The 26,016-nt window shown below is 40.8% G+C and overlaps 1 protein-coding gene across 1 annotated transcript in view; it reads left to right on the top strand.

Annotated features, from left to right (window-relative positions):
* The window catches only part of LOC137757778 (immunoglobulin-binding protein 1-like), a 36,247-nt gene extending 19,009 nt beyond the window's left edge, over nucleotides 1-17,238 (top strand). Inside the window, 1 exon segment of the mRNA XM_068534368.1 lies at nucleotides 16,941-17,238. Coding sequence (XP_068390469.1) covers nucleotides 16,941-17,080 — 140 coding nt within the window. The 3' untranslated portion in view covers nucleotides 17,081-17,238.
* The last annotated feature ends 8,778 nt before the right edge of the window (nucleotides 17,239-26,016 follow it).

Raw genomic sequence — 26,016 nt, 5'->3', positions numbered from 1 at the left:
TACCATGCTAACAGTAAACATAAGAAAGCTGCAGAAGCTATATAATGTCAGATAAAGTAGACTTCAAGACAAAAGGTGTTACTGGACTTTCAAAAAGACATTTAGTGCTGATAAAAGGGGCAATTTATCTGGAAGACATAGCAATCATAAACATGTTTGTGACTAATAACAATCTTCAAATCACATGAAGAAAAATTGACAGAATTAAATGGAGAAATAGACAAATCTACAGCCATAGTTAGAGATTTTCATACTTCTCTTTCAGTAACTGAAAGAATTTCTGGACAGAAAATCAGTAAGGACATAAAAGATCTGGAGAAAACTCACAGCCACCTTAACCTGTTTGACATTTATAGAAAAATATATCCAATAGCTGCAAAATACAGCTTTTTTCAAATGCACATGGTACATTCACTAACTTAGACCATATTCTGGGCCACCAAATAAGTGTCCATAAACTTTCTTTTTTTTAATTAATTAATTTATTTTTAAAATTAGTTAATTAATTTGGCTGCATTGGATCTTAGTTGTGGCACGTGGGACCTTCATCACGGCATGTGAGATCTTTTGTTGTGGTGTATGGGCTCTTCATTGCAGCGCGCGGGCTTCTCTCTAGTTGTGGCGCATGGGCTCTAGAATGCGTGGGCTCAGGAGTTGTGGTGCACAGGCTTAGTTGCCCCATGGCAGGTGGGTTCTTATTTCCCCAGCCAGGGATCAAACTCTTGTCCCCTGCATTGGAAGGTGGATTCTTAACCACTGGACCATCAGGGGAGTCCCTCCATAAACTCTGAAAGATTGAAATTGCACTATGTTCTCTGACCACAGTCTAATTCAGTTAGCAATCAATGACATATAGGAAGTCCCTAAATATTTTAAAATTAAACAACATACTTATAAATAACCCATCAGTCGAAGAAGAAATCACAAAGAAAATTAAGTATTTTTAACTGAATGGTAATGAAATACATTAGAACTTATGGGATACAACTAAAGCAGTGCTGAGAGGGAAAGGTATAACTTTCAGTACTTATATTAGAAAAAAGAAAGGTAAAATCAGTTACTAAGGTACTAACTTAAGAAGTTGGAGAAAACAAGAACAAAATAAGCTTAAAGTATATGGAAGAAAGGAAACAATAAAGATTGAGAACCTCGGGGGGGTTGGTGGTTGTACTGTTGCACAAGAGTCGAACATGTGTATACCCTCATGACCTGGCAGTTTCACTCCTAGGTATATACCTAAGGGGAATGAGACCATATTTCCTCAAAAGCCTTGTACAAGAATGCTCATAGCAGCATTATTTGTAATACCCCAAACTGAACACTACTTAAGTGCCCATACATAGTAGAAATGGATAAATAAATTTTGTCATATTCACACAGTGAAATACTATTTAGCAATAAGGTTAAACAGACTATAGTTCTTTACTTACAAGTAACAAATATAGCTAAATTTTACAAACATAATTTGAGTAAAAAAAGTCAGACACAAAAGAGCATAAAGTTCAGACATGGCTGAAACTTGTATATGCTGGTTAAAAGCCAGTATGGTGCTCACCCTTAGTGGGAGATCATGAATGGACTGGATCTGAGGGGGACTTCTGAAGAGTTAGTAATGTTTTGTATCTTAATCTGGGTACCAATTACATGGATGTGTTCAGATGTGAAAATTGATTGAACTATACTGTGTGTATTTTTCTGCATGTATGTTATATTTCAGTAAAAAGACAAAAAAATCATGGATAATATTTACAGCAAAACTAAGTGACAGTGTATCCTCATGAAACACAAAATAAAAACAGGTAAGGGCAAATCATTCATAGCCACAAGATCAACAAGGAATGGACATCTGTGTAGGAGAAAGCACAAGGAGTTGACAGACCATGTGAAAGACCTGACAAACAGGAGAATTCCAAAACAACAAACAAGTATTCACTAAAAAGCGTGGCATTCTGACAAGTGTGAGGTGGTATCTCATTGCATTTGAGGTGGTTTTGATTTACATTTCCCTTATGATTAGTGATGTTGAGTACCTTTTCATGTGCCTGTTGCCCTTCTCTGTGTCTTCTCTGGAAAAATGTCTATTCAGGTCTTCTGCCCATTTCTTATTCAGATTGTTTGTACTGAGTTGTATGAGTTCTTTACATATTTTGGATATTAACCCCTTAACAGATGTATTATTTGCAAATATCTTCTCCCATTCAGTTAAGTTGCCTTTTTGTTTTGCTGATGGTTCCCTTTGCTGTGCAAAAGTTTTTTAGCTTCATATGGTTCCGTTTGTCTATTTTTGGTTTTGTTGCCGTTGCCTGAGGAGACAGATCAAAAAAAATATTGCTAAGACCAGTTTCAAAGAGCATACTCCCTGTGTTTTCTTCTAGATGTTTTATGGTTTCAGGTCTTACATTTAAGTCTTTAATTCATTTTGAGTTTATTTTTGTAAATGATGTGAGAAAATGGTCTAGTTTCTTTTACTTGTAGCTCTCCAGTTTTCCCAACACCACTAAGCCATACAAATGAATAAAATCTTGCAATCTATGACAACATGGATGGACCTGGAGGGTATTATGCTAAGTGAATAAGTCAGACAGAGAAAGATACAACAAATGACTCCTAAAAAACCCAGAAACAGACTCATAGATACAGAGAACAAACTAGTGGTTGAGAGAATGGGAGGATGGGTGAAATAGGTGAATGGGATTAAGAGATACAAATTACCAGTTATAAAATAAATAAGTCACAGGGATGTAATGCACAGCACAGGGAATATAATCAATAATATTAAATTAACTTTGTATGACACATAATTGATACAAATATAGAATCACTATGTTGTACATCTGAAACAAATATTGTAAGTCAACTATACTTCAATTAAACATTTTTAATGAAAAAAATAGAAGTGTGGCAGTTCAGTTTAAGAATATTAGTTGAAATGGGAGGGGTTTTGCCCTCCAATAAAAACTGAATGAATACAAAGAACCTGTGGTCAGAAGGTCTGAAAGGGATGGAGCAAGCTAACCCTTAATGAACTCTTGAAAATGAGCCACCAGATCTCCCGACTCATACACAGTCTCACACTGAGGAGAAATTGCTGAGAATAGAATTCAAATTGAGCAGAACAGGGACAAAAAAGAATAAAGAAAGAAAAGGTCTCAATAAGAATGGGAGAGAGAACCAGAACCAAGAACTCTAATGAAGCAAGTCATCGTATTCCTTTAACATACATAAAAACAGGAGAAAGGGAGCCTCTGTGAAGTTAGAAAAGCCACCCTGAACCATAGTTCTTTCTAAAAGTTCAGGAAAGTTTAGCACACATAAGAATGAGCAACAGATTGTGATGATGGTTGCAGAGTTCTGAATATACTAAAAACCACTGAATTGTACATTTTAAATGGGTGAATTTTATGGTATGTGAAAAATATCTCAATAAAACTGTGAGAAAAATGAATGGAAAATTAATCAAGGTCAGATCCCACACAAAGTTATTATAAGGAGAAAAAGGAGAGAATCAAAAGCATTCCATGTTGCTTATCTATTTTATGTATAGTAGTTTGTATCTTTTAATCCCATACTCCTAATTTGCCCCTCCCTCCCTCCTTGCTTTGGGAACCATAGATTTGTTTTCTATGTCTGTGAGTCAGTTTCTGTTTTGTATATAGTTTCATTTGTATTATTTTTTAGATTCCACATGTAATTGATATAAAGGATATAAACTGAAAAAACATATATATATATATATATATATATATATATATATATATATATATATATATATATATATATATATATATATATATATATATATACATAACTGAATCACTTTGCTGTACACCTGAAACTAACACAGTATTGTAAATCAACTATACTTCAACTAAAAAAAAAGAGAGAAAAAGGGGGAAAAAATTCCAGAAAGACACATTCAGAAAACAACAAATTTAAAATATACTGTTTAAAAATGAGTTGGAAGACATTAAGAAAATTAAATAAGACGTGAAAGAACAATACAAAGCAGGATTAGAAAAACTCAGAAATGTAGTGACAACTTGGGGGAAGTAAGAAGAAAGAATCACTTGAGAAATGAAGGCTGAGGGACTTACCTGGTGGTCAGTGGTTAAGAATCCGCCTTCCAATGCAGGGCATGTGAGTTCGATCCCTGGTCAGGGAACTAAGATCCCACATGCTGTGGGGCAAGTAAGCCCATGCACTCTAGAGCCCATGAGCCACAACTAGAGCGCCCACATGCCGCAACAAAGAGCCAGCATGCCGCAACTAAGATCCAACGCAGCCAAGTAAGTTAAAAAAGAAAAGAAAAGAGAAAGGAAGGCTGGGACTTCCCTGGTGATCCAGTGGTTAAGACTTCATGCTTCCGCTGCAGGGAGCACAGGTTCGATCCCTGGTTGGGGAATTAGGATCCCACATGCTGTGTGGTGTGGCCATAAAATAAAAATAAAAATAATAGAGATGAAAGCTAAGGCAGAACACTCTTTGACATAAATCGTAGCAATATCTTTATGGATCTGTCTCCTCAGACAAAGGAAACAAAAGCAAAAATAAACAAGTGGGACCTAATTAAACTTAAAAACTTCTGCACAGCAAAGGAAACCAACAACAAAATGAAAAGATAACCTACAGAATGGGAGAAAATATTTTGCAAATGGTATGCCCAATAAGGGGTTAATATCCAAAATATATAGATATTTATATATACAGTGGAGTATTAACCCTAAAAAGAGTGAAACTCTGCCATTTTCAACAACATGGATGGCCCCTAGAGGGTATTAGCCCTAGAGGGTATTAGTGCTTAGTGAAATAAGTCAGAGAAAGACAAATACTGTATGGTATCACTTATATGTGGAATCAAAAAAATAATCTAATAAAAAATATAACAGAACCAGACTCACAAATACAGAGGACAACCCTGTGGACACCAGTGAGGAGAGAAAAGGGAGGGAAGGGCAAGATGGTAGGGGATTAAGAGGTACCAGCTACTATGTATAAAATGAATAAGCTACAAAGATACATTGTACAGCACAGGGAATATAGCCAATTTTTTTTAACATCTTTATTGGAGTACAATTGGTTTACAATGGAGTGTTAGTTTCTGCTTTATAACAAAGTGAATCAGCTATACATATACATATATCCCCATATCTCTTCCCTCTTAACATCTCCCTCCCTCCCACCCTCCCTATCCCACCCCTCTAGGTGGTCACAAAGCACCGAGCTGATCTCGCTGTGCTATGCAGCTGCTTGCTATTGGTTTTACATTTGGTAGTGTATATATGTCCATGCCAGTCTCTCACTTTGTCCCAGGTTACCCTTCCCCCTCCCCGTGTCCTCAAGTACATTCTCTAGTAGGTCTGTGTCTTTATTCCCATCCTGTCCCTAGGTTCTTCATGACCTTTTTTTAAAAACTTTTTTTTAATATTCCATATATATGTGTTCGCATATGGTATTTGTATTTCTCTTTCTGACTTACTTCACTCTGTGTGACAGATCTAGGTCCATCCACCTCACTACAAATAACTGAGTTTCCTTTCTTTTTATGGCTGAGTAATGTTCCATTGTATATATGTGCCACATCTTTATCCATTCATCTGTTGATGGACACTTAGGTTGCTTCCATGTCCTGGCTATTGTAAATAGAGCTGCAATGAACATTGTGGTATGTAACTCTTTGAATTATGGTTTTCTCAGGGTATATGCCCAGTAGTGGGATTGCTGGGTCGTATGGTAGTTCTATTTTTACTTTTTTAAGGAACCTCCATACTGTTCTCCATAGTGGCTGTACCAATTTACATTCCCACCAAGAGTGAAAAAGCGTTCCCTTTTCTCCACACACTCTCCAGCATTTGTTGTTTGTAGATTTTCTGATGATGCCCACTCTAACCGGTGTGAGGTGATACCTCATTGTAGTTTTGATTTGCATTTCTCTAATAATTAGTGATGTTGAGCAGCTTTTCATGTGCTTCTTGGCCATCTGTATGTCTTCTTTGGAGAAATGTCTATTTAGGTCTTCTACTCATTTTTGGATTGAGTTGTTTGTTTTTTAATATTGAGCTGCATGAGCTGTTTATACATTTTGGAAATTAATCCTTTGTCCGTTAACTCGTTTGCAAATATTTTCTCCCATTCTGAGGGTTGTCTTTTCATCTTGTTTGTAGTTTCCTTTGCTGTGCAAAAGCTTTTAAGTTTCATTAGGTCCCATTTGTTTATTTTTGTTTTTACTTCCTTTCTCTAGTATGTGGGTCAAAAAGGATCTTGCTGTGATTTATGTCATAGAGTGTTCTGCTTATGTTTTCCTCTAAGAGTTTGATAGTGTCTGGCCTAACATTTAGGTCTTTAATCCATTTTGAGTTTATTTTTGTGTATGGTGTTAGGGAATGTTCTAATTTCATTCTTTTACATGTAGCTGTCCAGTTTTCCCAGCACCACTTCTTGAAGAGGCTGTCTTTTCTCCATTGTGTATTCTTCCTCCCTTTATCAAAAATAAGGTGACCTATGTGCATGGGTTTATCTCTGGGCTTTCTATCCTGTTCCATTGATGTGTATTTCTGTGTTTGTGCCAGTACCATACTGCCTTGATAACTGTAGCTTTTTAGTCTAAACTGAAGTACGCGGGAACCTGATTCCTCCAGTTCCGTTTTTCTTTCTCAAGATTGCTTTGGCTATTCCGGGTCTTTTGTGTTTCCATACAAATTGTGAAATTTTTTGTTCTAGTTCTGTGAAAAATGACAGTGGTAGTTTGATAAGGGTTACATTGAATCTGTAGATTGCTTTGGGTAGTAGAGTCATTTTCACAATGTTGATTCTTCCAGTCCAAGAACATGGTATATCTCTCCATCTATTTGTATCACCTTTAATTTCTTTCATCAGTGTCTTATAGTTTTCTGGGTACAGGTCTTTTGTCTCCTTAGGTAGGTTTATTCCTAGGTATTTTATTATTTTTGTTGCAATGGTAAAAGGGAGTGTTTCCTTAATTTCACTTTCAGATTTTTCATCCTTAGTGTATAGGAATGCAGGAGATTTCTGTGCATTAATTTTGTATCCTGCTACTTTACCAGATTCATTGATTAGCTCTAGTAGTTTTCTGGTAGCATCTTTAGGATTCTGTATATATAGTATCATGTCATCTGCATTAACAGCTTTATTTCTTCTTTTCTGATTTGGATTCCTTTTATTTCTTTTTCTTCTCTGATTGCTGTGGCTAACACTTCCAAAACAATGTTGAATAATAGTGGTGAGAGTGGGCAACCTTGTCTTGTTCCTGATCTTAGTGGAAATGGTTTTATTTTTTCACCATTGAGGACGATGTTGACTGTGGGTTTGTCATATATGGCCTTTATTATGTCAAGGTAAGTTCACTCTATGCCTACTTTCTGGAGGGTTTTTATCATAAATGGGTGTTGAATTTTGTCAAAAGCTTTTTCTTCATCTATTGAGATGATCATATGTTTTTTTATTCTTCAATTTGTTAATATGGTGTATCACATTGATTGATTTGCATATATTGAAGAATCCTTGCATTCCTGGGACAAACCCCACTCGATCATGTTATATGATCCTTTTAACGTGCTGTTGGATTCTGTTTGCTAGTATTTTGTTGAGGATTTTTGCATCTGTGTTTATCAGTGATATTGGCATATAGTTTTCTTTCTTTGTGACATCTTTGTCTGGTTTTGGTATCAGCATGATGGTGGCCTCGTAGAATGAGTTTAGGAGTGTTCCTTCCTCTGCTATAGTTTGCAAGAGTTTGAGAAGGATGGGTGTTATCTCTTCTCTAAATGTGTGATGGAATTCGCCTGTGAAGCCATCTGGTCCTGGGCTTTTGTTTGTTTGAATGTTTTTAATCAGAGTCTCAATTTCAGTGCTTGGAATTGGTCTGTTTATATTTTCTGTTTCTTCCTTGTTCAGTCTCGGAAGGTTGTGCTTTTCTAAGAATTTGCCCATTTCTTCCAGGTTGTCCATTTTATTGGCATATAGTCATTTGTAGTAATCTCTCATGATCGTTTGTATTCCTGCAGTGTCAGTTTTTTCTCCTTTTTCATTTCTAATTCTATTGATTTGAGGCTTTTCCCTTTTTTTCTTGATGAGTCTGGCTAATGGTTTATCAATTTTGTTTATTTTCTCAAAGAACCAGCTTTTAGTTTTATTGCTCTTTGCTATTGTTTCCTTCATTTCTTTTTTCATTTATTTCTGATCTGATCTTTATGATTTCTTTCCTGCCGCTAACTTTGGGGTTTTTTTTGTTTGTTTGTTTTTCTTTCTCTAACTGCTTTAGGTGTAAGGTTAGATTGTTTATCTGAGATGTTTCTTGTTTCTTAAGGTAGGTCTGTACTGCTATAAACTTCCCTCTTGGAACTGCTTCTGCTGCATCCCATATGTTTTGGGTCATCATGTTTTCATTGTCATTTTTCTCTAGGTATTTTTTGATTTCATCTTTGATTTCTTCAGTGATCTCTTGGTTATTAAGTAGTGTATTGTTTAGCCTCCACATGTCTGTATTTTTTAAAGTTTTTTTTCCTGTAATTGATATCTAGTTTCATAGCGTTGTGGTCAGAAACCATACTTATACGATTTCAATTTTCTTAAATTTACCAAGGCTTGATTTGTGACCCAAGATATGATCTTTCCTGGAGAATGTTCCTTGAGCATTTGAGAAGAAAGTGTATTCTGTTGTTGTTAGACGGAATGTCCTATAATTATCAGTTAAGTCCATCTTGTTTAATGTATCATTTAAAGCTTGTGTTTCCTTATTTATTTTCATTTTGGATGATCTGTCCATTGGTGAAAGTGGGGTGTTAAAGTACCCTACTATGATTGTGTTACTGTCTATTTCCCCTTTTATGTCTGTTAGCATTTGCCTTGTGTATTGAGGTGCTTGTATGTTGGGTGCATAAATATTTATGGTTGTTATATCTTCTTCTTGGATTGATCCCTTGATCAGTTATGTAGTGTCGTTCTTTGTCTCTTGTAATAGTCTTTGTTTTAAAGTCTATTTTGTCTGATATGAGAATTGGTATGCCAGCTATCTTTTGATTTTCATTTGCATGGAATATCATTTTCCATCCCCTCACTTTCAGTCTGTATGTGTCCCTAGGTCTGAAGGAGGTGTCTTGTTTTTGTATCCATTCTGCCAGTTTGTGTCTTCTGGTTGGAGCCTTTAATCCATTTACATTTAAGGTAATTATTGATATGTATATTCCTATTACCATTTTCTTAATTGTTTTGTGTTTGTTATTGTAGTTTTTTTCCTTCTCTTTTGTTTCCTGCCTAGAGAAGTTCCTTTAGCATTTGTTGTAAAGCTGGTTTAGTGGTGCTGAGTTCTCTTAGCTTTTGCTTGTCTGTAAAAGTTTTAATTTCTCCATCAAATCTGAATGAGATCCTTGCTGGGTAGAATAATCTTGGTTGTAGGTTTTTCCATTTCAGCACTTTAAATATGTCCTGTGACTCCCTTCTGGCTTGCAGAGTTTCTGCTGAAAGATCAGCTGTTAACTTTATGGGGATTCCCTTGTATGGTTTTTGTTGCTTTTCCCTTGCTGCTTTTAATATGTTTTCTTTGCATTTTATTTTTGATAGTTTGATTAATATGTGTCTTGGCTTATTTCTCCTTGGATATATCCTGTATGGGACTGTCTGTGCTTCCTGGACCTGATTAACTATTTCCTTTCCCATGTTAGGGAAGTTTTCAACTATAATCTCTTCAATTATTTTCTCAGTCCCTTTCTTTTTCTCTTCTTCTTCTGGGACCCTTATAATTCTATTGTTGGTGCGTTAAATGTTGTCCCAGAGGTCTCTGAGACTGTCCCCAATTCTTTTCATTTTTTTTTTTTTTATTCTGCTCTGCAGTAGTTATTTCCACTATTTTATCTTCCAGGTCACTTATCCGTTCTTCTGCCTCAGTTATTCTGCTATGGATCCCTTCTAGAGAATTTTTAATTTCATTTATTGTGTTCATCACTGTTTGTTTGCTCTTTAGTTCTTCTAGGTCCTTGTTAAACGTTTCTTGTATTTTCTGCATTCTATTTCCAAGATTTTGGATCATCTTTACTATCATTACTCTAAATTCTTTTCAGAAATACATAGACTGCCTATTTCCTCTTCATTTGTTTGGTCTGGTGGGTTTTTACCTTGCTCCTTCAACTGCTGTGCATTTCTCTGTTCTCATTTTGCTTAACTTACTGTGTTTGGTGTCTCCTTTTCACAGGCTGCAGGTTGTTAGTTCCCATTGTTTTTGGTGTTTGCTCCCAGTGAGTAAGGTTGGTTCAGTGGGTTATGTAGGCTTCCTTGTGGAGGGGACTAGTGTCTGTGTTCTGGTGGATGAGGCTGGATCTTGTTTCTTCTGGTGGGCAGGACCTCATCCAGTGGTTTGTTTTGGGGTGTCTGTGACCTTATTTTGATTTTAGGCAGCCTCTCTGCTAATGGGTGGGTTTGTGTTCCTGTCTTGCTAGTTGTTTGGGATAGGGTGTCCAGCACTGTAGCTTGCTGGTCGTTGAGTGGAGCTGGGTCTTGGTGTTGTGATGGAGATCTCTGGGAGATTTTTGCCATTTGGTATTACGTGGAGCTGGGAGGTCTCTTGTGGACCAGTGTCCTGAAGTTGGCTATCCCACCTCAGAGGCACAGACCTGATGCCCGGCTGAAGCACCAAGACCCTGTCATCCATAAGGCTTAGAATAAACAGGAGAAAGAAAGAAAGAAAAAATAAAATAAAGTTATTAAAATAAAAAATAATTATTAATTTTTTTTAAAATTTAGATAAGTAGTAAAAGAAAAGAAAAAAGAAAGAAGAGGGCAACCAAACAAAACAAATCCACCAATGATATCAAGTACTAAAAGCTATACCAAAAAAACCCCAAAAAAACAGACAGACAGAACCCTAAGACAAATGGTAAAAGCAAAGCTATACAGACAAAATCACACACAGAAGCATACACATACCCAGTCATAAAAAGAGAAAAAGGAAAAAAATATATATATCATTGCTCCCAAAGTCCACCACCTCAATTTGGGATGATTCATTGTCTATTCAGGTGTTCCAGAGATGCAGGTACATCAAGTTGTTTGTGGAGCTTTAATCCGCTGCTTCTGAGGCTGCTGGGAGAAATTTCCCTTTCTCTTCTTTGTTCGCACAGCTCCTGGGGTTCAGCTTTGGATTTGACCCCGCTTCTGTGTGTAGGTCGCCTGAGGGCATCTGTTCCTGGCCAGACAGGACGGGGTTAAAGGAGCAGCTGATACAGGGGATCTGGCTCACTCAGGTCGGGGGCAAGGAAGGTTATAGATGCAGGGCGAGCCTGTGGTGGCAGAGGCTGGCATGACGTTGCACCAGCCTGAGGCATGCCGTGTGTTCTCCCAGGGAAGTTGTCCTTGGATCAGCGGACCCTGGCAGTGGCGGGCTGCACAGGCTCTTGGGAGGGGAGGTGTGGAGAGTGACCTGTGCTCACACACAGGCTTCTTGGTGGCTGCAGCAGCATCCTTAGCATCTCATGCCCGTCTCTGTGGTCCACGCTGATAACCTTGGCTCACGCCCATCTCTGGAGCCCCTTTAAGTGGCGCTCTTATTCCCCTCTCCTCACGCACCACGAAACAAAGAGGCAAGAAAAAGTCTCTTGCCTCTTCGGCAGTTCCAGACTTTTTCCTGGTCTCCCTCCAGCTGGCTGTGGCACACCAGCTCCCTTCAGGCTGTGTTCACGCAGCCAACCCCAGTCCTCTCCATGGGGTCTGACTTCCAAAGCCCGAGCCTCAGCTCCCAGCCCCCACCCACCCCGGCGGGTGAGCAGTCAAGCCTCTCGGGCTGGTGAGTGCTGGTCAGCACCGATCCTCTGTTCGGGAATCTCTCCACTTTGCCCTCTGCACCCCTGTGGCTGCGCTCTCCTCCATGGCTCTGAAGCTTCCCCCCCCACCCCCATCTCTGCCAATGGAGGGTCTTCCTAGTGTGTGGAAACCTTTCCTCCTTCACAGCTCCCTCCCACTGGTGTGGGTCCCATCCCTATTCTTTTGTCTCTGTTTTTTTCTTTTTTCTTTTGCCCTACCCAGGTACGTGGGGAGTTTCTTGTCTTTTGGAAAGTCTGAGGTCTTCTGCCAGCGTTCAGTAGGTGTTCTGTAGGAGTTGTTCCACATGTAGATGCATTTCTGTTCTATTTGTGGGGAGGAAGGTGATCTCCACTTCTTACACTTCCACCATCTTCCCAATATTTTATAATAACTCTAAATGGAATATAATATATAAAATATTAAATCAACATGTTGTACACCTGAAACTAATATTGTAAATCAGTTAGACTTCAATTTGAATAAAAGAAAATAAATGAAGGCTAAACTAGAAGAAAACAAGAATGATTGAATATAGCAGAAAATGTCTTTCTAAAGTAAAAAGGAAAATGTTTTAAATCAAAAAGAGGCAAAGACGAACAGATTTCTAGAAAAAGTGACAAATATGAAAGATAGCAAAGAAGACCTGACATATAGATAATAAGATTATCTAAAGAAGGATACCGAAGCAAGGAAAAAGAAAAAAATGCTTAAAACTAATATTGGATGGACCTAGAGACTGTCATACAGAGTGAAGTAAGTCAGAAAGAGAAAAACAGATATCATATGCTAACGCACATATATGGAATCTAAAAAAAACAGTACTGATGAACCTAGTGACAGGGCAGGAATAAAGATGCAGATGTAGAGAATGGACTTGAGGATATGGTGGGGGGGAAGGATAAGCTGGGATGAAGTGAGAGAGTGGCATGGACATATGTACACTACCAAATGTAAAATGGATGGCTAGTGGGAAGCAGCTGCATAGCACAGGGAGATCAGCTCAGTGCTTTGTGACCACCTAGAGGGGTGGGATAGGGAGGGTGGGAGGGAGAGATATGCAAGAGGGAGGGGATATGGGAATACATGTATACATACAGCTGATTCACTTTGTTGTACAGCAGAAACTAACACAACATTGTAAAGCAATTATACTCCAATAAAGATATTAAAAAAAAAAAAAAAAAAAAACTAATATTGAGGAAACTTTAGATTTGCTTTTAAAAAGCACACCGTGTACCTAAGAATTTTGCTCCAGAATGACCAACAGCAAGACACATTCTAATAAAATTACTAGACTTTTTTTAAAAAAAGAAATGCCTTGGATACTTCAGCAAAAACAGCAGGTGGGTTGTAAAGGAAGGAAAATTCAATCATCTTCAAACTTTTTGACACCAACAGTTTATGCCAGAAGAAAATGGAGTAACATTTAAGATACTCAAGGGGAAAAAATGTGAGCCAAGAACATTATATCTGGTAAAACTGCCTTTTAGGTATAAAGGGTACAGGTATTTATCAACATACAGGAAGTCAGGAAATATTGGTCCCATGATCCCTTTCTGAGAAATTTGCTAGAGAATGAGCTTAAGACAACCAAAGTGATGCGAGAGACATTGATATAAGTAATATCAGTCAGCATTAAATATATAGTTACTTGTAGAACTAAGACTAAATGAGATTTGAAAGAGAGAAAGTAATAATGCCTATATGCCCAGTGCTCTGGTAATGTAGATCTCCCCGTGGAGAAATGGAGAAAGAATATGCAAAAAAAAGAACTGTTCTCAGCAATTATATTGGTAACAGTATTAATGTTATTCCAGGACTGTGTAATGTGAGACAATATTAACTGAGTAATTATGAGATATTCAAATTCCATCATCCTCTGTCTTTGAGCGCTAAGACTTTTAGTGTGGAAGAACACAGATGTAACTCAAACGAATTTGAGTTAGAAACAAAACACCCCTGTAGTCCTGAATATGAACTCATGAGACATTTTATTGAAAAGTACACACACACACACACACTTTTGCTTTTTCCACTGAAAAGGCTTAGAAACAATGACCAGCCCAGAAGCAATGAGCACACCTAGTAACCCAGGTTCTGTTCTTGAAATACCATTCCCATTAAAATAAACCAGGATGTCTTAGAGAAATAGCTAATTCCAGGTTTGCAGCAGGAAATAAATAAGATGAGCTTGGAACATCTTGTCATAAAGGATAGGAAAGAAGCTTTCAAAGACTGCTATGGTCATGTCAAAGGGACTCAGAAGCCACTTTGAAGACGTTTCCACTGGCCAAAGACAGTTTGGCTTGAAAAAGGATAATTGCCAGTAGCAACGAGCACATCTAGTGCCCAAATCTTGGTTTCTAATACTATTCTCCAATTAAAGGGCTCCTTAGAGAAATGGATAATTCTAGGGCTGGACCAGGAATATACAAGATGAACCTGAAATATCTTGTAGTACTGGAAAATAAGGAAGCACTCAAAAAACAATAACAACAAACAAAAAAATATTGAGGTATGTTAATGTGACACAGGGCCTTTGGAAAGAACTGTTACTGGCCAAAACTGGAAGAATGTGAGCAGGAAAATAACAGTATTGGATTATAACACAAGGAATAAAATGTGTCCGTGAGTCTATAGTGATAGAAATAAATGATTACATAAATAGATAGGGGTGAAGAGACCAATCTCCCCTACAGAATAATTCTGAATAATTTGTGTATATACACCTGTCTCAAGGAGATGCAGCATAACTCCTCACCCCTTAAGTGTAAGCTATGTTTAGTTACTTGCTTCCAAAGACTATAGTATAGAAGGAGGGGGGAGCAGTTGGGAACCCTACAAACACTACCTGAAGTGATCCCAGTTAACATCAACAGTGATAAGTCAGGTTTGTGGTGTGTAGCCTTGGTTTGATGTGATAAGGAGGAAACTTCACTGTGTTATTCTCTTCCAAAAGTCATAACCCTAGTCTAATTATGAGAAAAATATGAGGCAACTCCAGGTTGAGGGTCATTCTGCAAAAGACCTGATGAGTACCCCTCAAAACTGTCCAGGTCATCAAAAACAAGGAAAGTGAGAAATTCTCACAGCCAAGAGGAGACGAAGGAGACGGAGGACTAATGTAATATGGAATATTTGATGGGATTCTGGAACCAAAAAAAAGGACATTACGTAAAACCTAAGGAAATCTGAATAAAGTATGAACTTTAGTTGTTATGTGTGTATCAGTATTGGTTCATTAGTTATGACACACAAACCATAGGAATGTAAGATGTTAACAATAAGGGAAATTGGGTACAGATGTATAAGAACTCTGTACTATCTTCTCAATTTTTCTGTAAATTAAAACTAAAATTGAAAGCTTATTTGAATATTTTTTAGAAATCATTGCAATTCATTGAAACTCATCAAATATGTTTAAATCCATGAGTTCATAACTATAGTTAAAACAAAAATTGTTCGATTTCAGAGGATGATAAGGAACCAATTTATTACCTTGAGAAATGGTAAATTAAAGCAGAAGAATCAAGCATTAATCTTGTTTTCTTTTCCTGTAAATAGTAGTAGATGAGGGAAAGCCTCTCTTTATAAAAAGCATTCTACGTAATAAAAAAGGAAATGTTAAAGAGTATCACCATTTTGAAACCCTGGGAAAATTAACGAATCTAGGCATTGAGCATCAACAGCTGCTAACATCACAACATAGGAGACACAGATACTATGTGCCACCTGCTGGGGGAGGACAGCACCACCTGTATTCATGCGAAGGGATCAACCCTGAGTCATATCAAGCTCTGTGTCCACTTGCCAATCTGCAGAAATACCGAAGAACATGTTGGACTCCATCACGACTATGCAGTCAGCAAAATCCAGATTTGGGGAAACTACAGGTCAAATGCCCCTGCCTCTTCAATAGAGAACTTGTAAGGAAAGAAAGGGTTGGAAGAAGAAACCTGTAGATTAAAAATATACCAAAATATTTGAAAATGGGTAAGACTAACCTCAAAAGCATTATGCTAAGTGAAAGAAGTCAGACACAAAAGACCACTTGTTACATGATTCCATTTATGTGAAATGTTCAGAATAGGCAAATCTATAGAGATAGAAGGTAGATTGGTGATTTCCAGGGAGGGAAGGAATGGGAATTAACAGCCAGTGAGCACAGGGTGTCATTTGGTAGATGCTCATGGAGAAACTTTGGGGATGGGTACGGAAAATATATATCTTGACCCAAGTGAAGGCTATAAAGGTATAGCCTCCTTACCAAATTTTAAGTTATATATATTTTTGTGTGATTTCCAGTATCTTATATGTTACAATAAAGGGTTAAATAAAGCAGAACACAAGACTCCTAAGCTGTAAGGAGAGATCAGATTCCCCACATATGTCATCCTTTATCATGGTAATGAGAGTATTTCTCGTGGGCAAATTCAAAGTAGCTAGGAAATTGTTCCTTTACCTCACAAAGGAAAGAAAAAAATCGTGCAAAAGAGACGTAGTATTTGGTAGACTGCATGACAAGTGCCATTTGGACCTCACACCCTGTTCCAAACGCGCAAAATAACACACATTCTTTTCTGGTAGGTTCAACTGCCACGTGATTTCCAATTTTATACACACACAGAATTGTAGAACTGTAATAAAGGAAATGGATGAAGGAGAAGTCACCTGTAGTCCCACCTTCCTGGCAAATCACAAATCATAAAACCATAAATATTTTTTACTTTAGTGTTTTTGTCAGGCAAGTGTGATAACCACTATACTATGGAAACACTTCAGTGTTTTTGGTTTGCTGGGGTTCTGTTGGTCAGTTGGTGTTTTTGTTTTCTGTTGTGAGGGGTTGGCCATTTTAGCAAGAATTATTTCCCAAAATAGAATTCATTTTGAGGGGCAACTTATATGTTTTTGCCTTCTCATGAAAACCACTCAGAGGATCCTGTCTTACTATTATTTAACATGTCACCTGTTAAGTAATAGTAAGTACTCTTCCCAGTTCTGCTGGCCCCAGGGTAGGCAGCTAGGGATATATTCTTTGTTCTCTTGTTATGTGGTTGTATTCAGAGTGGAGCTGGGGCCCGTATCAGTCACTCTTTGCCTCACCCTGCTTTCTCATTTTTCCACTGGGGCAGAGTTCAGAACAGCAGCTCAGCGACAAGATCAGGAACAGGAGGAAGAGGATGATGAACGTGCACTCCACAGAGCTCGGGATTGGGATGACTGGAAGGACACCCATCCTAGGGGCTATGGCAACCGACAGAACATGGGTTAGTCTCCCCACAACAAGACAGGACTACAGGGGCTTCTGTCTTCCCCACCAAGGAAAGCTGTGCAGTCTTCCCCTCCCTGGGCTCCTGTGTTCAAGCTGTGTACAACGAAGGCAGAGATGCTTAATCTTGCTTTGCGTTCATTAAAATGTCAAACAATTAAGTGTGTATTTGTATCCTAGATGATGAGCCAGCAATCTTGTCTTGGCATTAGAATCCTCATCATGGTATATTCCACTTTTCTTAAATGGAAAGAAAAGAGTACTAAGAAATGGTTCTGTATAATCAATGGCTGTATGAATTCTCTTTGAAAAAGAAAAGTCCCCTCTATCATGTGAGCCTGTGCAGAAATAGGAGTATCAGCTGCTTTCTTCCAGGGGGTGAGGGGAAGGGGTCAGCTGTGGTTCCCTGGGCTTATGGAGAGATCCTAGTCATCTCCCTTTGATGTGGGCAGTGAGTTACCCAGCATCAGAGCTGCCCAGACTGGCTGGAGCTTGCTTTCTCCTTTCTACCCCAGTGCTGTGAACTAACCCAACACTTGCTTTACAAGGGACAAGCACAAAAGCCAGGACTTGCCCTGCCACACGGCTCTATTTTTGGGAATTACAGCTGTAAATGAACAGAACATAACAATCCTATCTACCCAATCTTCCTTGCTTCAGCCATGAGAAATGAGGAAACCGATAAGGCACTATGAGAGCCATCCTTGTGTGAGCATCTGAGGCCAGGGCCTTTACTCTGGATCTATCTAGAACCCTGAGGGTAAGAGCAGCTCAGGCCATAGCCTAGCTCTTAAGTGGGCTGCTGGAAGACCATTTTGGCCCTCTTTGCCCGTGCTGTGCCATACCTGGCACAGTCCTAAGCGGTCAGTGTGCCGTGGCAGTTACTTTGCTAGTTAATAAGGTACCTGCAGTCATGCCAATAACTGGGAGTGAAAGAGGGGGGACAGCACAGATGACAAGGAAAGGTACCTACTTTCTGCGGTAAAGAGAAGACACGTCCTCAGCTCCTGGGTTAATACCCTAGAAAAGAAGCCATGTGTGAAAACAAATGATACCTATAGAAAACATACTTTTGTTCTGTGTGGCTTTGGTACACTTCATTTTCTTTTAAGAAGATGACTCAGCCTTCCTATTCTAGCTTCTGCAGTCTAGCTTCGGACAGGGGTTTGAAAAGGAGACTCAGATCCCTCTCCTTTGTAGGGTGGTAAATGGAGGGCTGTCAGACGATGAATAGGACGTTATGTTTAGTGAGAGATGACAGAAGACTACCAATGATATATTTATTGCTAAACATATACTGCTTAATAAAGAATTCATGTCACCCTCACAGCATAAGCTCCTGAAACTGGCAGAGCACAGATTAACTTCCCCACAGATTTGGGAATCAAACATTCATTTGTAGTTCTCTTCCAGTTGTTGCCAGGCTGCCCCTAGCAATGGCCTATTTCGTGCCCTTGAAACTCCACCCTGAGCTCATTCCCAAAATGGGCCAGGTTGGGGTTATCCCCTTGGTCTGAGTCTATTTAAAGATGGTCCTTCCAGAAGATCCAGCCTGATGAAGCCCCCTCACATTCTGATATCGAAGAGGCAAACTAGACAAAGTGGGTTTGAATCCTGGCTTTAAAAGTTGAAAGCTGTGTGACCTTGGGCAATATAACTTCTCTGAACTGCTCCTCTGTTTTCTCTGTGTTCATAGATGAGCTGTTTCATAGGGTTGTTGTGAGAATTAAATGAATAATGGCAGCCATGATAATAGGCTGAATAATAAGTGTTTTCCTCTGAGCTCAGTGACTATGGTCTGTCCACTAGGAAGGGAAAGGGAATGGAAAGGTAGGTGTTCGAAACTCTGTTCTGTGCCAGGCACCAGACCCGGCACTTTCACATGCTATTAATACTCACAATGACCCTGCGAAATTGGTAGCATTGTCCTCATTTTGCAGATGAGAAAACAGGGCCAGAGTCGCTGAGTGATTTCTTCAAGTTCACATTGGTAACAAGCTGTGCTTCTGTCATTTTCCACGTGCTTCCCAATTGCATGTGCTTTTAGTTGTGCATCTCAAAGCAGCTTAAAAAGAGGGAGCAGCTTGAAAAATCCAAACCCAAACCACCACTTATATGTTATTGGAGCTCTAGAAATTCCTTTTTAGCTGACTCACTGAAGAAAAGGTTATGCCACCCTGCTTCCCCCCTGCCATTTCCCCCTCAGATGGGGGACAAGAAGACAGAGGCGGTGAGCAAACCCATCTTCCTCCATTTTCCTCCCTAGTTCAGTCTGCCTGCCCCGCGGCTAGAGAAAACAAAAAGAGAACCACCTTCTCTACTCCCACCAGAAGAAGGCGTTTCAGGGTCCTAGAGTGAGCTGAGTGTGGTGGACTGCGGCAAGCGAGGACTCAAAGCATTCCACAGATAACAGTACTGCCTCATCGTTTGCGCTATGCTTATTTCACGTATGCTGCATATTTCATCCTCACAACCCGTCAGGCGGGAGATGATGCCTTCGTTTTACAGGGAAAGAAACTGGCTTGGGGAAACACAGTGAGTGACTTACTTCACCACACGGCTCATACGTAGACCGTGCAAACATATCAGTGTAGCCAAAATATTTGCCCTTTGTAGCTCTCACATGGAGGCCAGTTAGTTATTTGGAAAAGGTGAACGCTGGGCACTACTTCTTTTAATGCCATCATGTGGTGATTTGTCCTTTCCACTCTTATTCTTTTCAACACCCCTGTAAGGAAGACAGGGCAGGGGACTGAATGAGCTGATTTCAAGCCCAAGAAGTTGGAGTTAAGGGTTCTGAATTGAGCCTCAATCCTCAGTGCTCTGCCCCTCCCTAGCCGGGTGACCCAGGGCCACCCAGGTCACCGGGGTCACTGCTGTCATTTAAAACAACGTGCAAAGGATAAAACTTTTGAACCCAAATCCACCTCTCTACGTCAACTGAGTTCCAAAGTCCTCCTCTCCTTACTGTGGGCCTCTGGTTTGCTCATCAGCACAAAAGATACACTGCCACCCAGCTCTTTCAGACACCCAACAACAAGATGGCACTGTGACCTTTGTCTCCTTGCAAAACAGCTCCTTCCAACACCTGCACATCATTTCCTCACAGATTGCTTTTCACCTATTCATCCAAGGTTTAACCTGGCTCAGTTCACTCACGCTCCATAGCAAGGAGGTATGGGTTCTAATACCAGCTCTCTCAGTTTTAGCCCCTCCCAGATGCTGACAACATCTGGCCTACTTACCTCACAGGCCAGAGTAAGGAGCAAATGAAATAAAATATGGAAAAGCACTTTGAACAATTAGAAAACATGGCACAAATGTTTGTAAGTTTGGCGGCCAGAGGAGGGGATGCATTGTTTTTTAAATTCAGTATTTCACAACTTATTTTAACCCCTGCCCGCCTATTGCTTTCTCAGTCTTCTATATATATCACCACCAGCGAAAAGGTTTGTGAACATGCTTTTCTTTGTGTGCTGGAGATGACCAGCACAGGAGAGAATTGTTACCTGCAGTGGAAATTGAGAACGGTTTTTACTTATCTGCCCACCAGACCGCCTTTGACAAACGTATGTGAAAAGATGGTAAACAAAAAGATTTCAGTTTCTTGTCCCAACTGGCAATAAATCCCTCCAAGAGAATACAACTCAGCAATGACTTAGGCCATCCTATTCCCATTTGGTAGCACAAATAACAAGAATTCATGTATTGAGCACCTACTGTATACTAGGAGTTGACTATTTCTAATCCTCACAACAACGTCCCAAGGTAGATATTATTATTGCCTCAATTTGTAAATGAGGAACTTGAGGCTCAGAGAAGGGATTTCCCAAAGGTCACTCAGCCCTAAGTGTCGAGCTGGGCCTGGCTTCCAGGTGGGCCTGATTCCACAGGCCACGTCCTTCCAGTCTGCCACATTCCCTGGGAAGCACAAATCACGGGGGACATATGAAGGTGGGCGAAATACCCCACTGGCACACGGCTCTGGGGATCACCCCTCCCCTTTCTCTGTCTAAATTTTGAGCAATGATTCTATCAGCTTTGCTGGCCAGGCCCTTTAAGGGCACATATGAGACCTGCTCACTAGGGGAATACCCCAGACTCAGAACTTTCCCCTTCCTGGGGCCCTACATCCCTCAACCTGTAGAACATTCCTGCTCCCAGTGCCAGGCTCACCTGTTTCCAGCCCCATCCAATCTTGGTACAAGTGAATCTTTTAAACCCTCTCTCTATTCCACCCTCTCACTTAAGGGTTCCTACACATTTTCTAAGCCCGTCAAAGCCCCCCCTCTTGATCTACCAGGCCCTCTTGGACTACTAAGACCAGACCCAGGTTGTGAGCGCATGAGACTTGGCAGCCAGGGGCTGGGAGGGAGGATTTCTGCCTGAACTCTGAGGCCCTCCCACACTCAAAGACAGATACCACCTCTGCTACCCTGGTGCCCTTGTCCCCGGCTCAGAGACATTGAGAGATTGGCAGAAATACTCCTCACCCGCTTTATGGAACCTGTCTTCTCCTTTCCTTGTCTACCTTCTGCCTGGGTGAGCTCACCCCACCTCCGGCTTTCATGACACACCACATGTATGCTGATGGCCAGCACTAGCCCTGACCTTTCTGCTGAGCTCCCTGACCCATATCCTATCATCTATCTACGACACCACTCCTCTTGATGAACAAAAACTCAAACTCAACAGCCTGGCAATGAACTCATCACACTCCCCACCCCTCTGGCTCCATTAGAGTTTCTTAGGGCCTGTCGCCTACTTAGTGCTCTTCCTGGGAAGCTCAGCACTGTTTCTGGCCTTCTCCTGACAAAGCCGGCATTCAGTGTCTGCAGAATGAATTACTGAATGAATGAGTCCCATCATGAATCATGCTTCTTCGTCAGGCAGATTCACAATAATGCAGCCTCTTTCTTTTCATATTCAAACAACTTTACATAAAAGGAAACCCAGAATCTCTTCACCTTAAAGCAGCAATCATTTCTCTCTCAGACCCCCTTTCATCCTATCACTTCACAAAGTGTATTCAGTGGAGAGGTCTGCTTTATACTCTGCTTTGAAAGCTTACCATATCGTATACTACTGAGTCTACCTTATAATAATTTTTATGACTTTTAATGACTGCAGATTGTCTATAAGAGTCCTATATAATTGCTTACTTAGCCAGGTCCAGATTTTGAACATTTGTATTGTTTCTAGGTTTCTACTGTTATTTCCTTTATTCATTTAACAAAGCAAATTACCTTATTTGCTTGGGCACGCATAAAATTTCCCTGGAGGAGGAGGAGGGGTGTGGGATTGTTAGAGGCCAGGAGTGGGAAGGAGACTTTTCACTGAATTTCCCTATAGACCCTTTTGAATTTTGAATCATGTGAATATGCTGACTATTCAAGATATATATACCAAAAGCTTACTGTACATGAAGCATCTCACTAGAAGCTGGATATAGCAGTGGGGTCTACACTCTCAAACTAACTTCCTAATATGTGCTCTCCCAAAAGTATGTATAATGTACCTTGGGAATCCAGAGGAGAGAGCAGGGTGGAGAATCTCAGACAGTGACATCTTCACAGCAACTTGAAGCATGCGTAGGACATGCTAAGCATGCATAGGCTGATAAGAGACCACCGTGGGCAAAGGCCCAGAATAGCAAAGGGCACTTCCTGGTTGGGAAAGGAGGCTGTATCTGGTGTGGTGTGAAAGTTATGGGTAGTGAGACTTTCAAGGAGGGCAGAAACCAGTGGAGCAAGGGCTCTGGAGGCCAGGCTCTCGGGTTCAAACTTGATCCCGGAGGCCATGGGAACCTTTGGAGGGTTAGAAACAGGGCAGAGGGTAAGAGCTGTGTTTGATAGCAATCCTCTAGCAGCAAAGGACCAAAGGAAGGTAGAGCAGTGGGGAGCAGCCTGCTGAAGTCCAGGAGACAGTGACAAAGGCCTGAACTAGAGGACAAGCTGTCCCAATAAGTCCCAAACCACCCTGGTTTTAGCACTGAAAATCCTGAGTCCCGGGCAACTCCTCAGCCCCTAGCAAATAGACATAGTCGGTCATTCTAGCCTGAACCAAGGCACTATATGCTGTTGTTCCCCAGAGCCTGCCTGCCCTGAGAAGTGATCCAGTGACTTCCAAGAGATTTTGAAATACACTGTTCTGTCCCACCCTCTACCTCCTCAGTCCCCACCTCCAGCCACTACTCCTGGGTTCATTTACTTTCTGTAGGTTCTTTCTAGAGCTGCTGATCTCCAGACATAAAGGGATTTATGAGGAAGACATCCCCACTTGCCAACGTCCAGTCTTCTGTCTTTCTGCTCCCCTCCACAAACCTGAGGCTCCTATCAAATGAAACTAGTCCCTCTGACAAAGCAAACCTGCAGACTTTTGTGTCTCCCCAGCCACCACAAGACAGATCACTCTTCCTACTTCTCTGCCTGTTGAAGCCCATTGCAAATGCCACCCACCCCCCCACCCCGCACAGCTGAGTACCAGTACCATGGAAATGCTTCTGAGTGGCAGACACTGCCCGAGAACATTTCAAACATTACCACTACTCCTCACAGCAAATAAATATGATTAGTCCCTTTTTCCAGAGGAGGAAACCAAGACTCAGAGAAGGGAAGTGTCTTGTCCAAGGTCACACAGGTACTAGCCTTCCCCTCCGTCTTCTTTATACTTCTCTGATGGCCCAAATCCTTGTGTTGATGATGTGTGTACTTTTCACTCCCTGCCAGCCCCCTGACCCACCACACACATGATTATCAACCTAGAATAATGCCAGGCTTGAGTAGAACCTCAATAAAACTTTGGTGAAAGAAGGGACTATGTATGTCCCTTGTATAGTACCTAGCCCATTGACTGGCATTAAATAGGTTCTCCTATGCAGGTATTGCTGAAATTGCAGTACCGAAACAAGTAAGAGTATGATTGAAGGGGAACGATCAGAAGAAAACACATTATGGCGAACCTCAGCTATCCAAAGCTTTCTAGAAATGAGTCATTCTGAAGGCTGAGGGTGAACCTTCAGAATCCAGGAAGAAGGAATCCTAGGGCTGCTTCTTTCTCAGCATTTCCCTCGCTTCCACCCACTTCTTCTGAGCTCCCAAGTCCCCTTGCTCTCCTTTTCCTTCCAGTCCTCTTTGGTTTTCTGTTGTTCCTGCAAAGCTTCTTAGCTTCTGGTTTGGTGAGCTAATTTCAGTCTTCCCCGTGCTGTCCTTCCATGCCTTTTGCACCCTTTCTCCTCACCGCAGCACCTCTGCTTCCATAGAGGCTTCCCTGTCCTCCTCAGGCTGGCGGATGCTTCTCTCATCTGTGTCTGCACACCCCACGGCACCCCATTCGGGTGTCTGTGATTCCATCCACCTCACATGTTGGACTGTGAGTTTCTTGAGGGTTAGAATCATATCAGCCCTAAATGTCTATGAAGGAAACTACCAGACCCTTTTGTGCTTCTCAGCCACCTCTCCTTTGGCACTGTTTACTCCGAGGCAGCTAAGGGTTTGCTTGTTGGTTGGTTGGATTGTACTTGAGAAATCATGAGTGCTGGTTATTCAGGATTTGTCTGGTCACCTACTTCTCTTCTTCCTGCTTTTACTACATTCACTGGTGTTTGTGTTATCCTTGTCCAGTTGGCTCAGGGAGGCTCCAGCTCAGATGGTATGCTCTTTGTTTTGGGGGGGAAATGGCTGGCAAATCAGGGTCATGGCCCAGCCCTGCCAGTCCACCTTGCTTAAAGAACCAGGAAACCAGACCTCATTATTTATTCCACAAGCATTTACTTGAATGCCTACACTGTACCAGGCCCTGAGCCGGACAATAGGGAGACAGAAATAGAAATTGGTGTGTCTTGGCCCTGCATCTAGCACCATGTGTGAGCCCTTTCTAGGCCTCTTCCATTTACCCATCTGAAAGTGAAGCGGGGTAGAGACCTGATTTGTAAGCAGCCTTGGAGCTGGCAGCATTTTGGAACTCATCTATCCAGGATACTCTCGCCCTCCCCACATCTGTGCTTTGCCTTGGAAGAGCCCAGGCCCACCTCTTACCTCTCTCCCTTCTCCCCTGCAGATTCTGAGCAGATGTGCTCTTATATGTCTCACCCTGTATGTGGCCAACTAGCCCCCAAGAAGCAGTTTGGTAACCCCAGCTAGCCAAGGGGAAGAAAAGAAAGAGGAAGAGGAGGAAGGGTGGCATGTCAAGTGGCCATGGAGGGTACATTGGGGGAGGACAATACATCCCAAGGTGCACCAAAACCATCCCCTAAGCTCAACTCCGAAGATTCATATTAGTCAGTCTAATCGAGGAGGCCCAAGCCGGAGTGGGAGATAGGGAGAGAGACAGAGTTCCACTAATATTCTTGGAAAAGGCTAAGGAATCAATATTTCCTTGTACTTGTAGGACACTTGATACCTTTTTGTATTTGATTTTCCTAGCAACCTTTTTGATTACATTCAAAAGATTTTTTTGAGCACCTACATTAGAAGGCTTATGCTGAGAATTACTGGCCTTTTCCTTTAGGACGCTTATCAGAAATTCAAGTGTATAGACAGTTTTGTAAGTTTGTAATGTCTGTCTCCTCCACTAGACTGTGAGTTCAGCGAAGGCAGGAATCATGCCCATCTTCTTCCCCAGTGAATCCTCAACACCTAAAACTGCACCTGGCAAACGGTAATCACTCAACAGATAGTTACCGAAAAAAGGAATCCACAGGCCTGGGACCTGGAGACAATCTTTAATTTTGAAAAGGCTGGTGTGCAGAAGCAAGCTTTTTAGCCTGAAACATAATAGATGTTCAGTAGTCATTCATTTAATTAAACGAAGAATAATAATAGGAAACAATTACAGTAATACCTCCTGTGTGCCAGGCCCTGTGTTAAGTGCTTTACATTCACTCACTCAATCCTCAGAACAACCCTATGAAGCAGGTTCTATTATTATCCCCATTTTAC

This window comes from Eschrichtius robustus, unplaced genomic scaffold, assembly GCF_028021215.1.
Source record: "Eschrichtius robustus isolate mEscRob2 unplaced genomic scaffold, mEscRob2.pri scaffold_350, whole genome shotgun sequence".
NCBI lineage: Eukaryota > Metazoa > Chordata > Mammalia > Artiodactyla > Eschrichtiidae > Eschrichtius > Eschrichtius robustus.
Note: the sequence above shows the minus strand (reverse complement) of the source record. Positions and strands in the feature narration are given on the sequence as shown.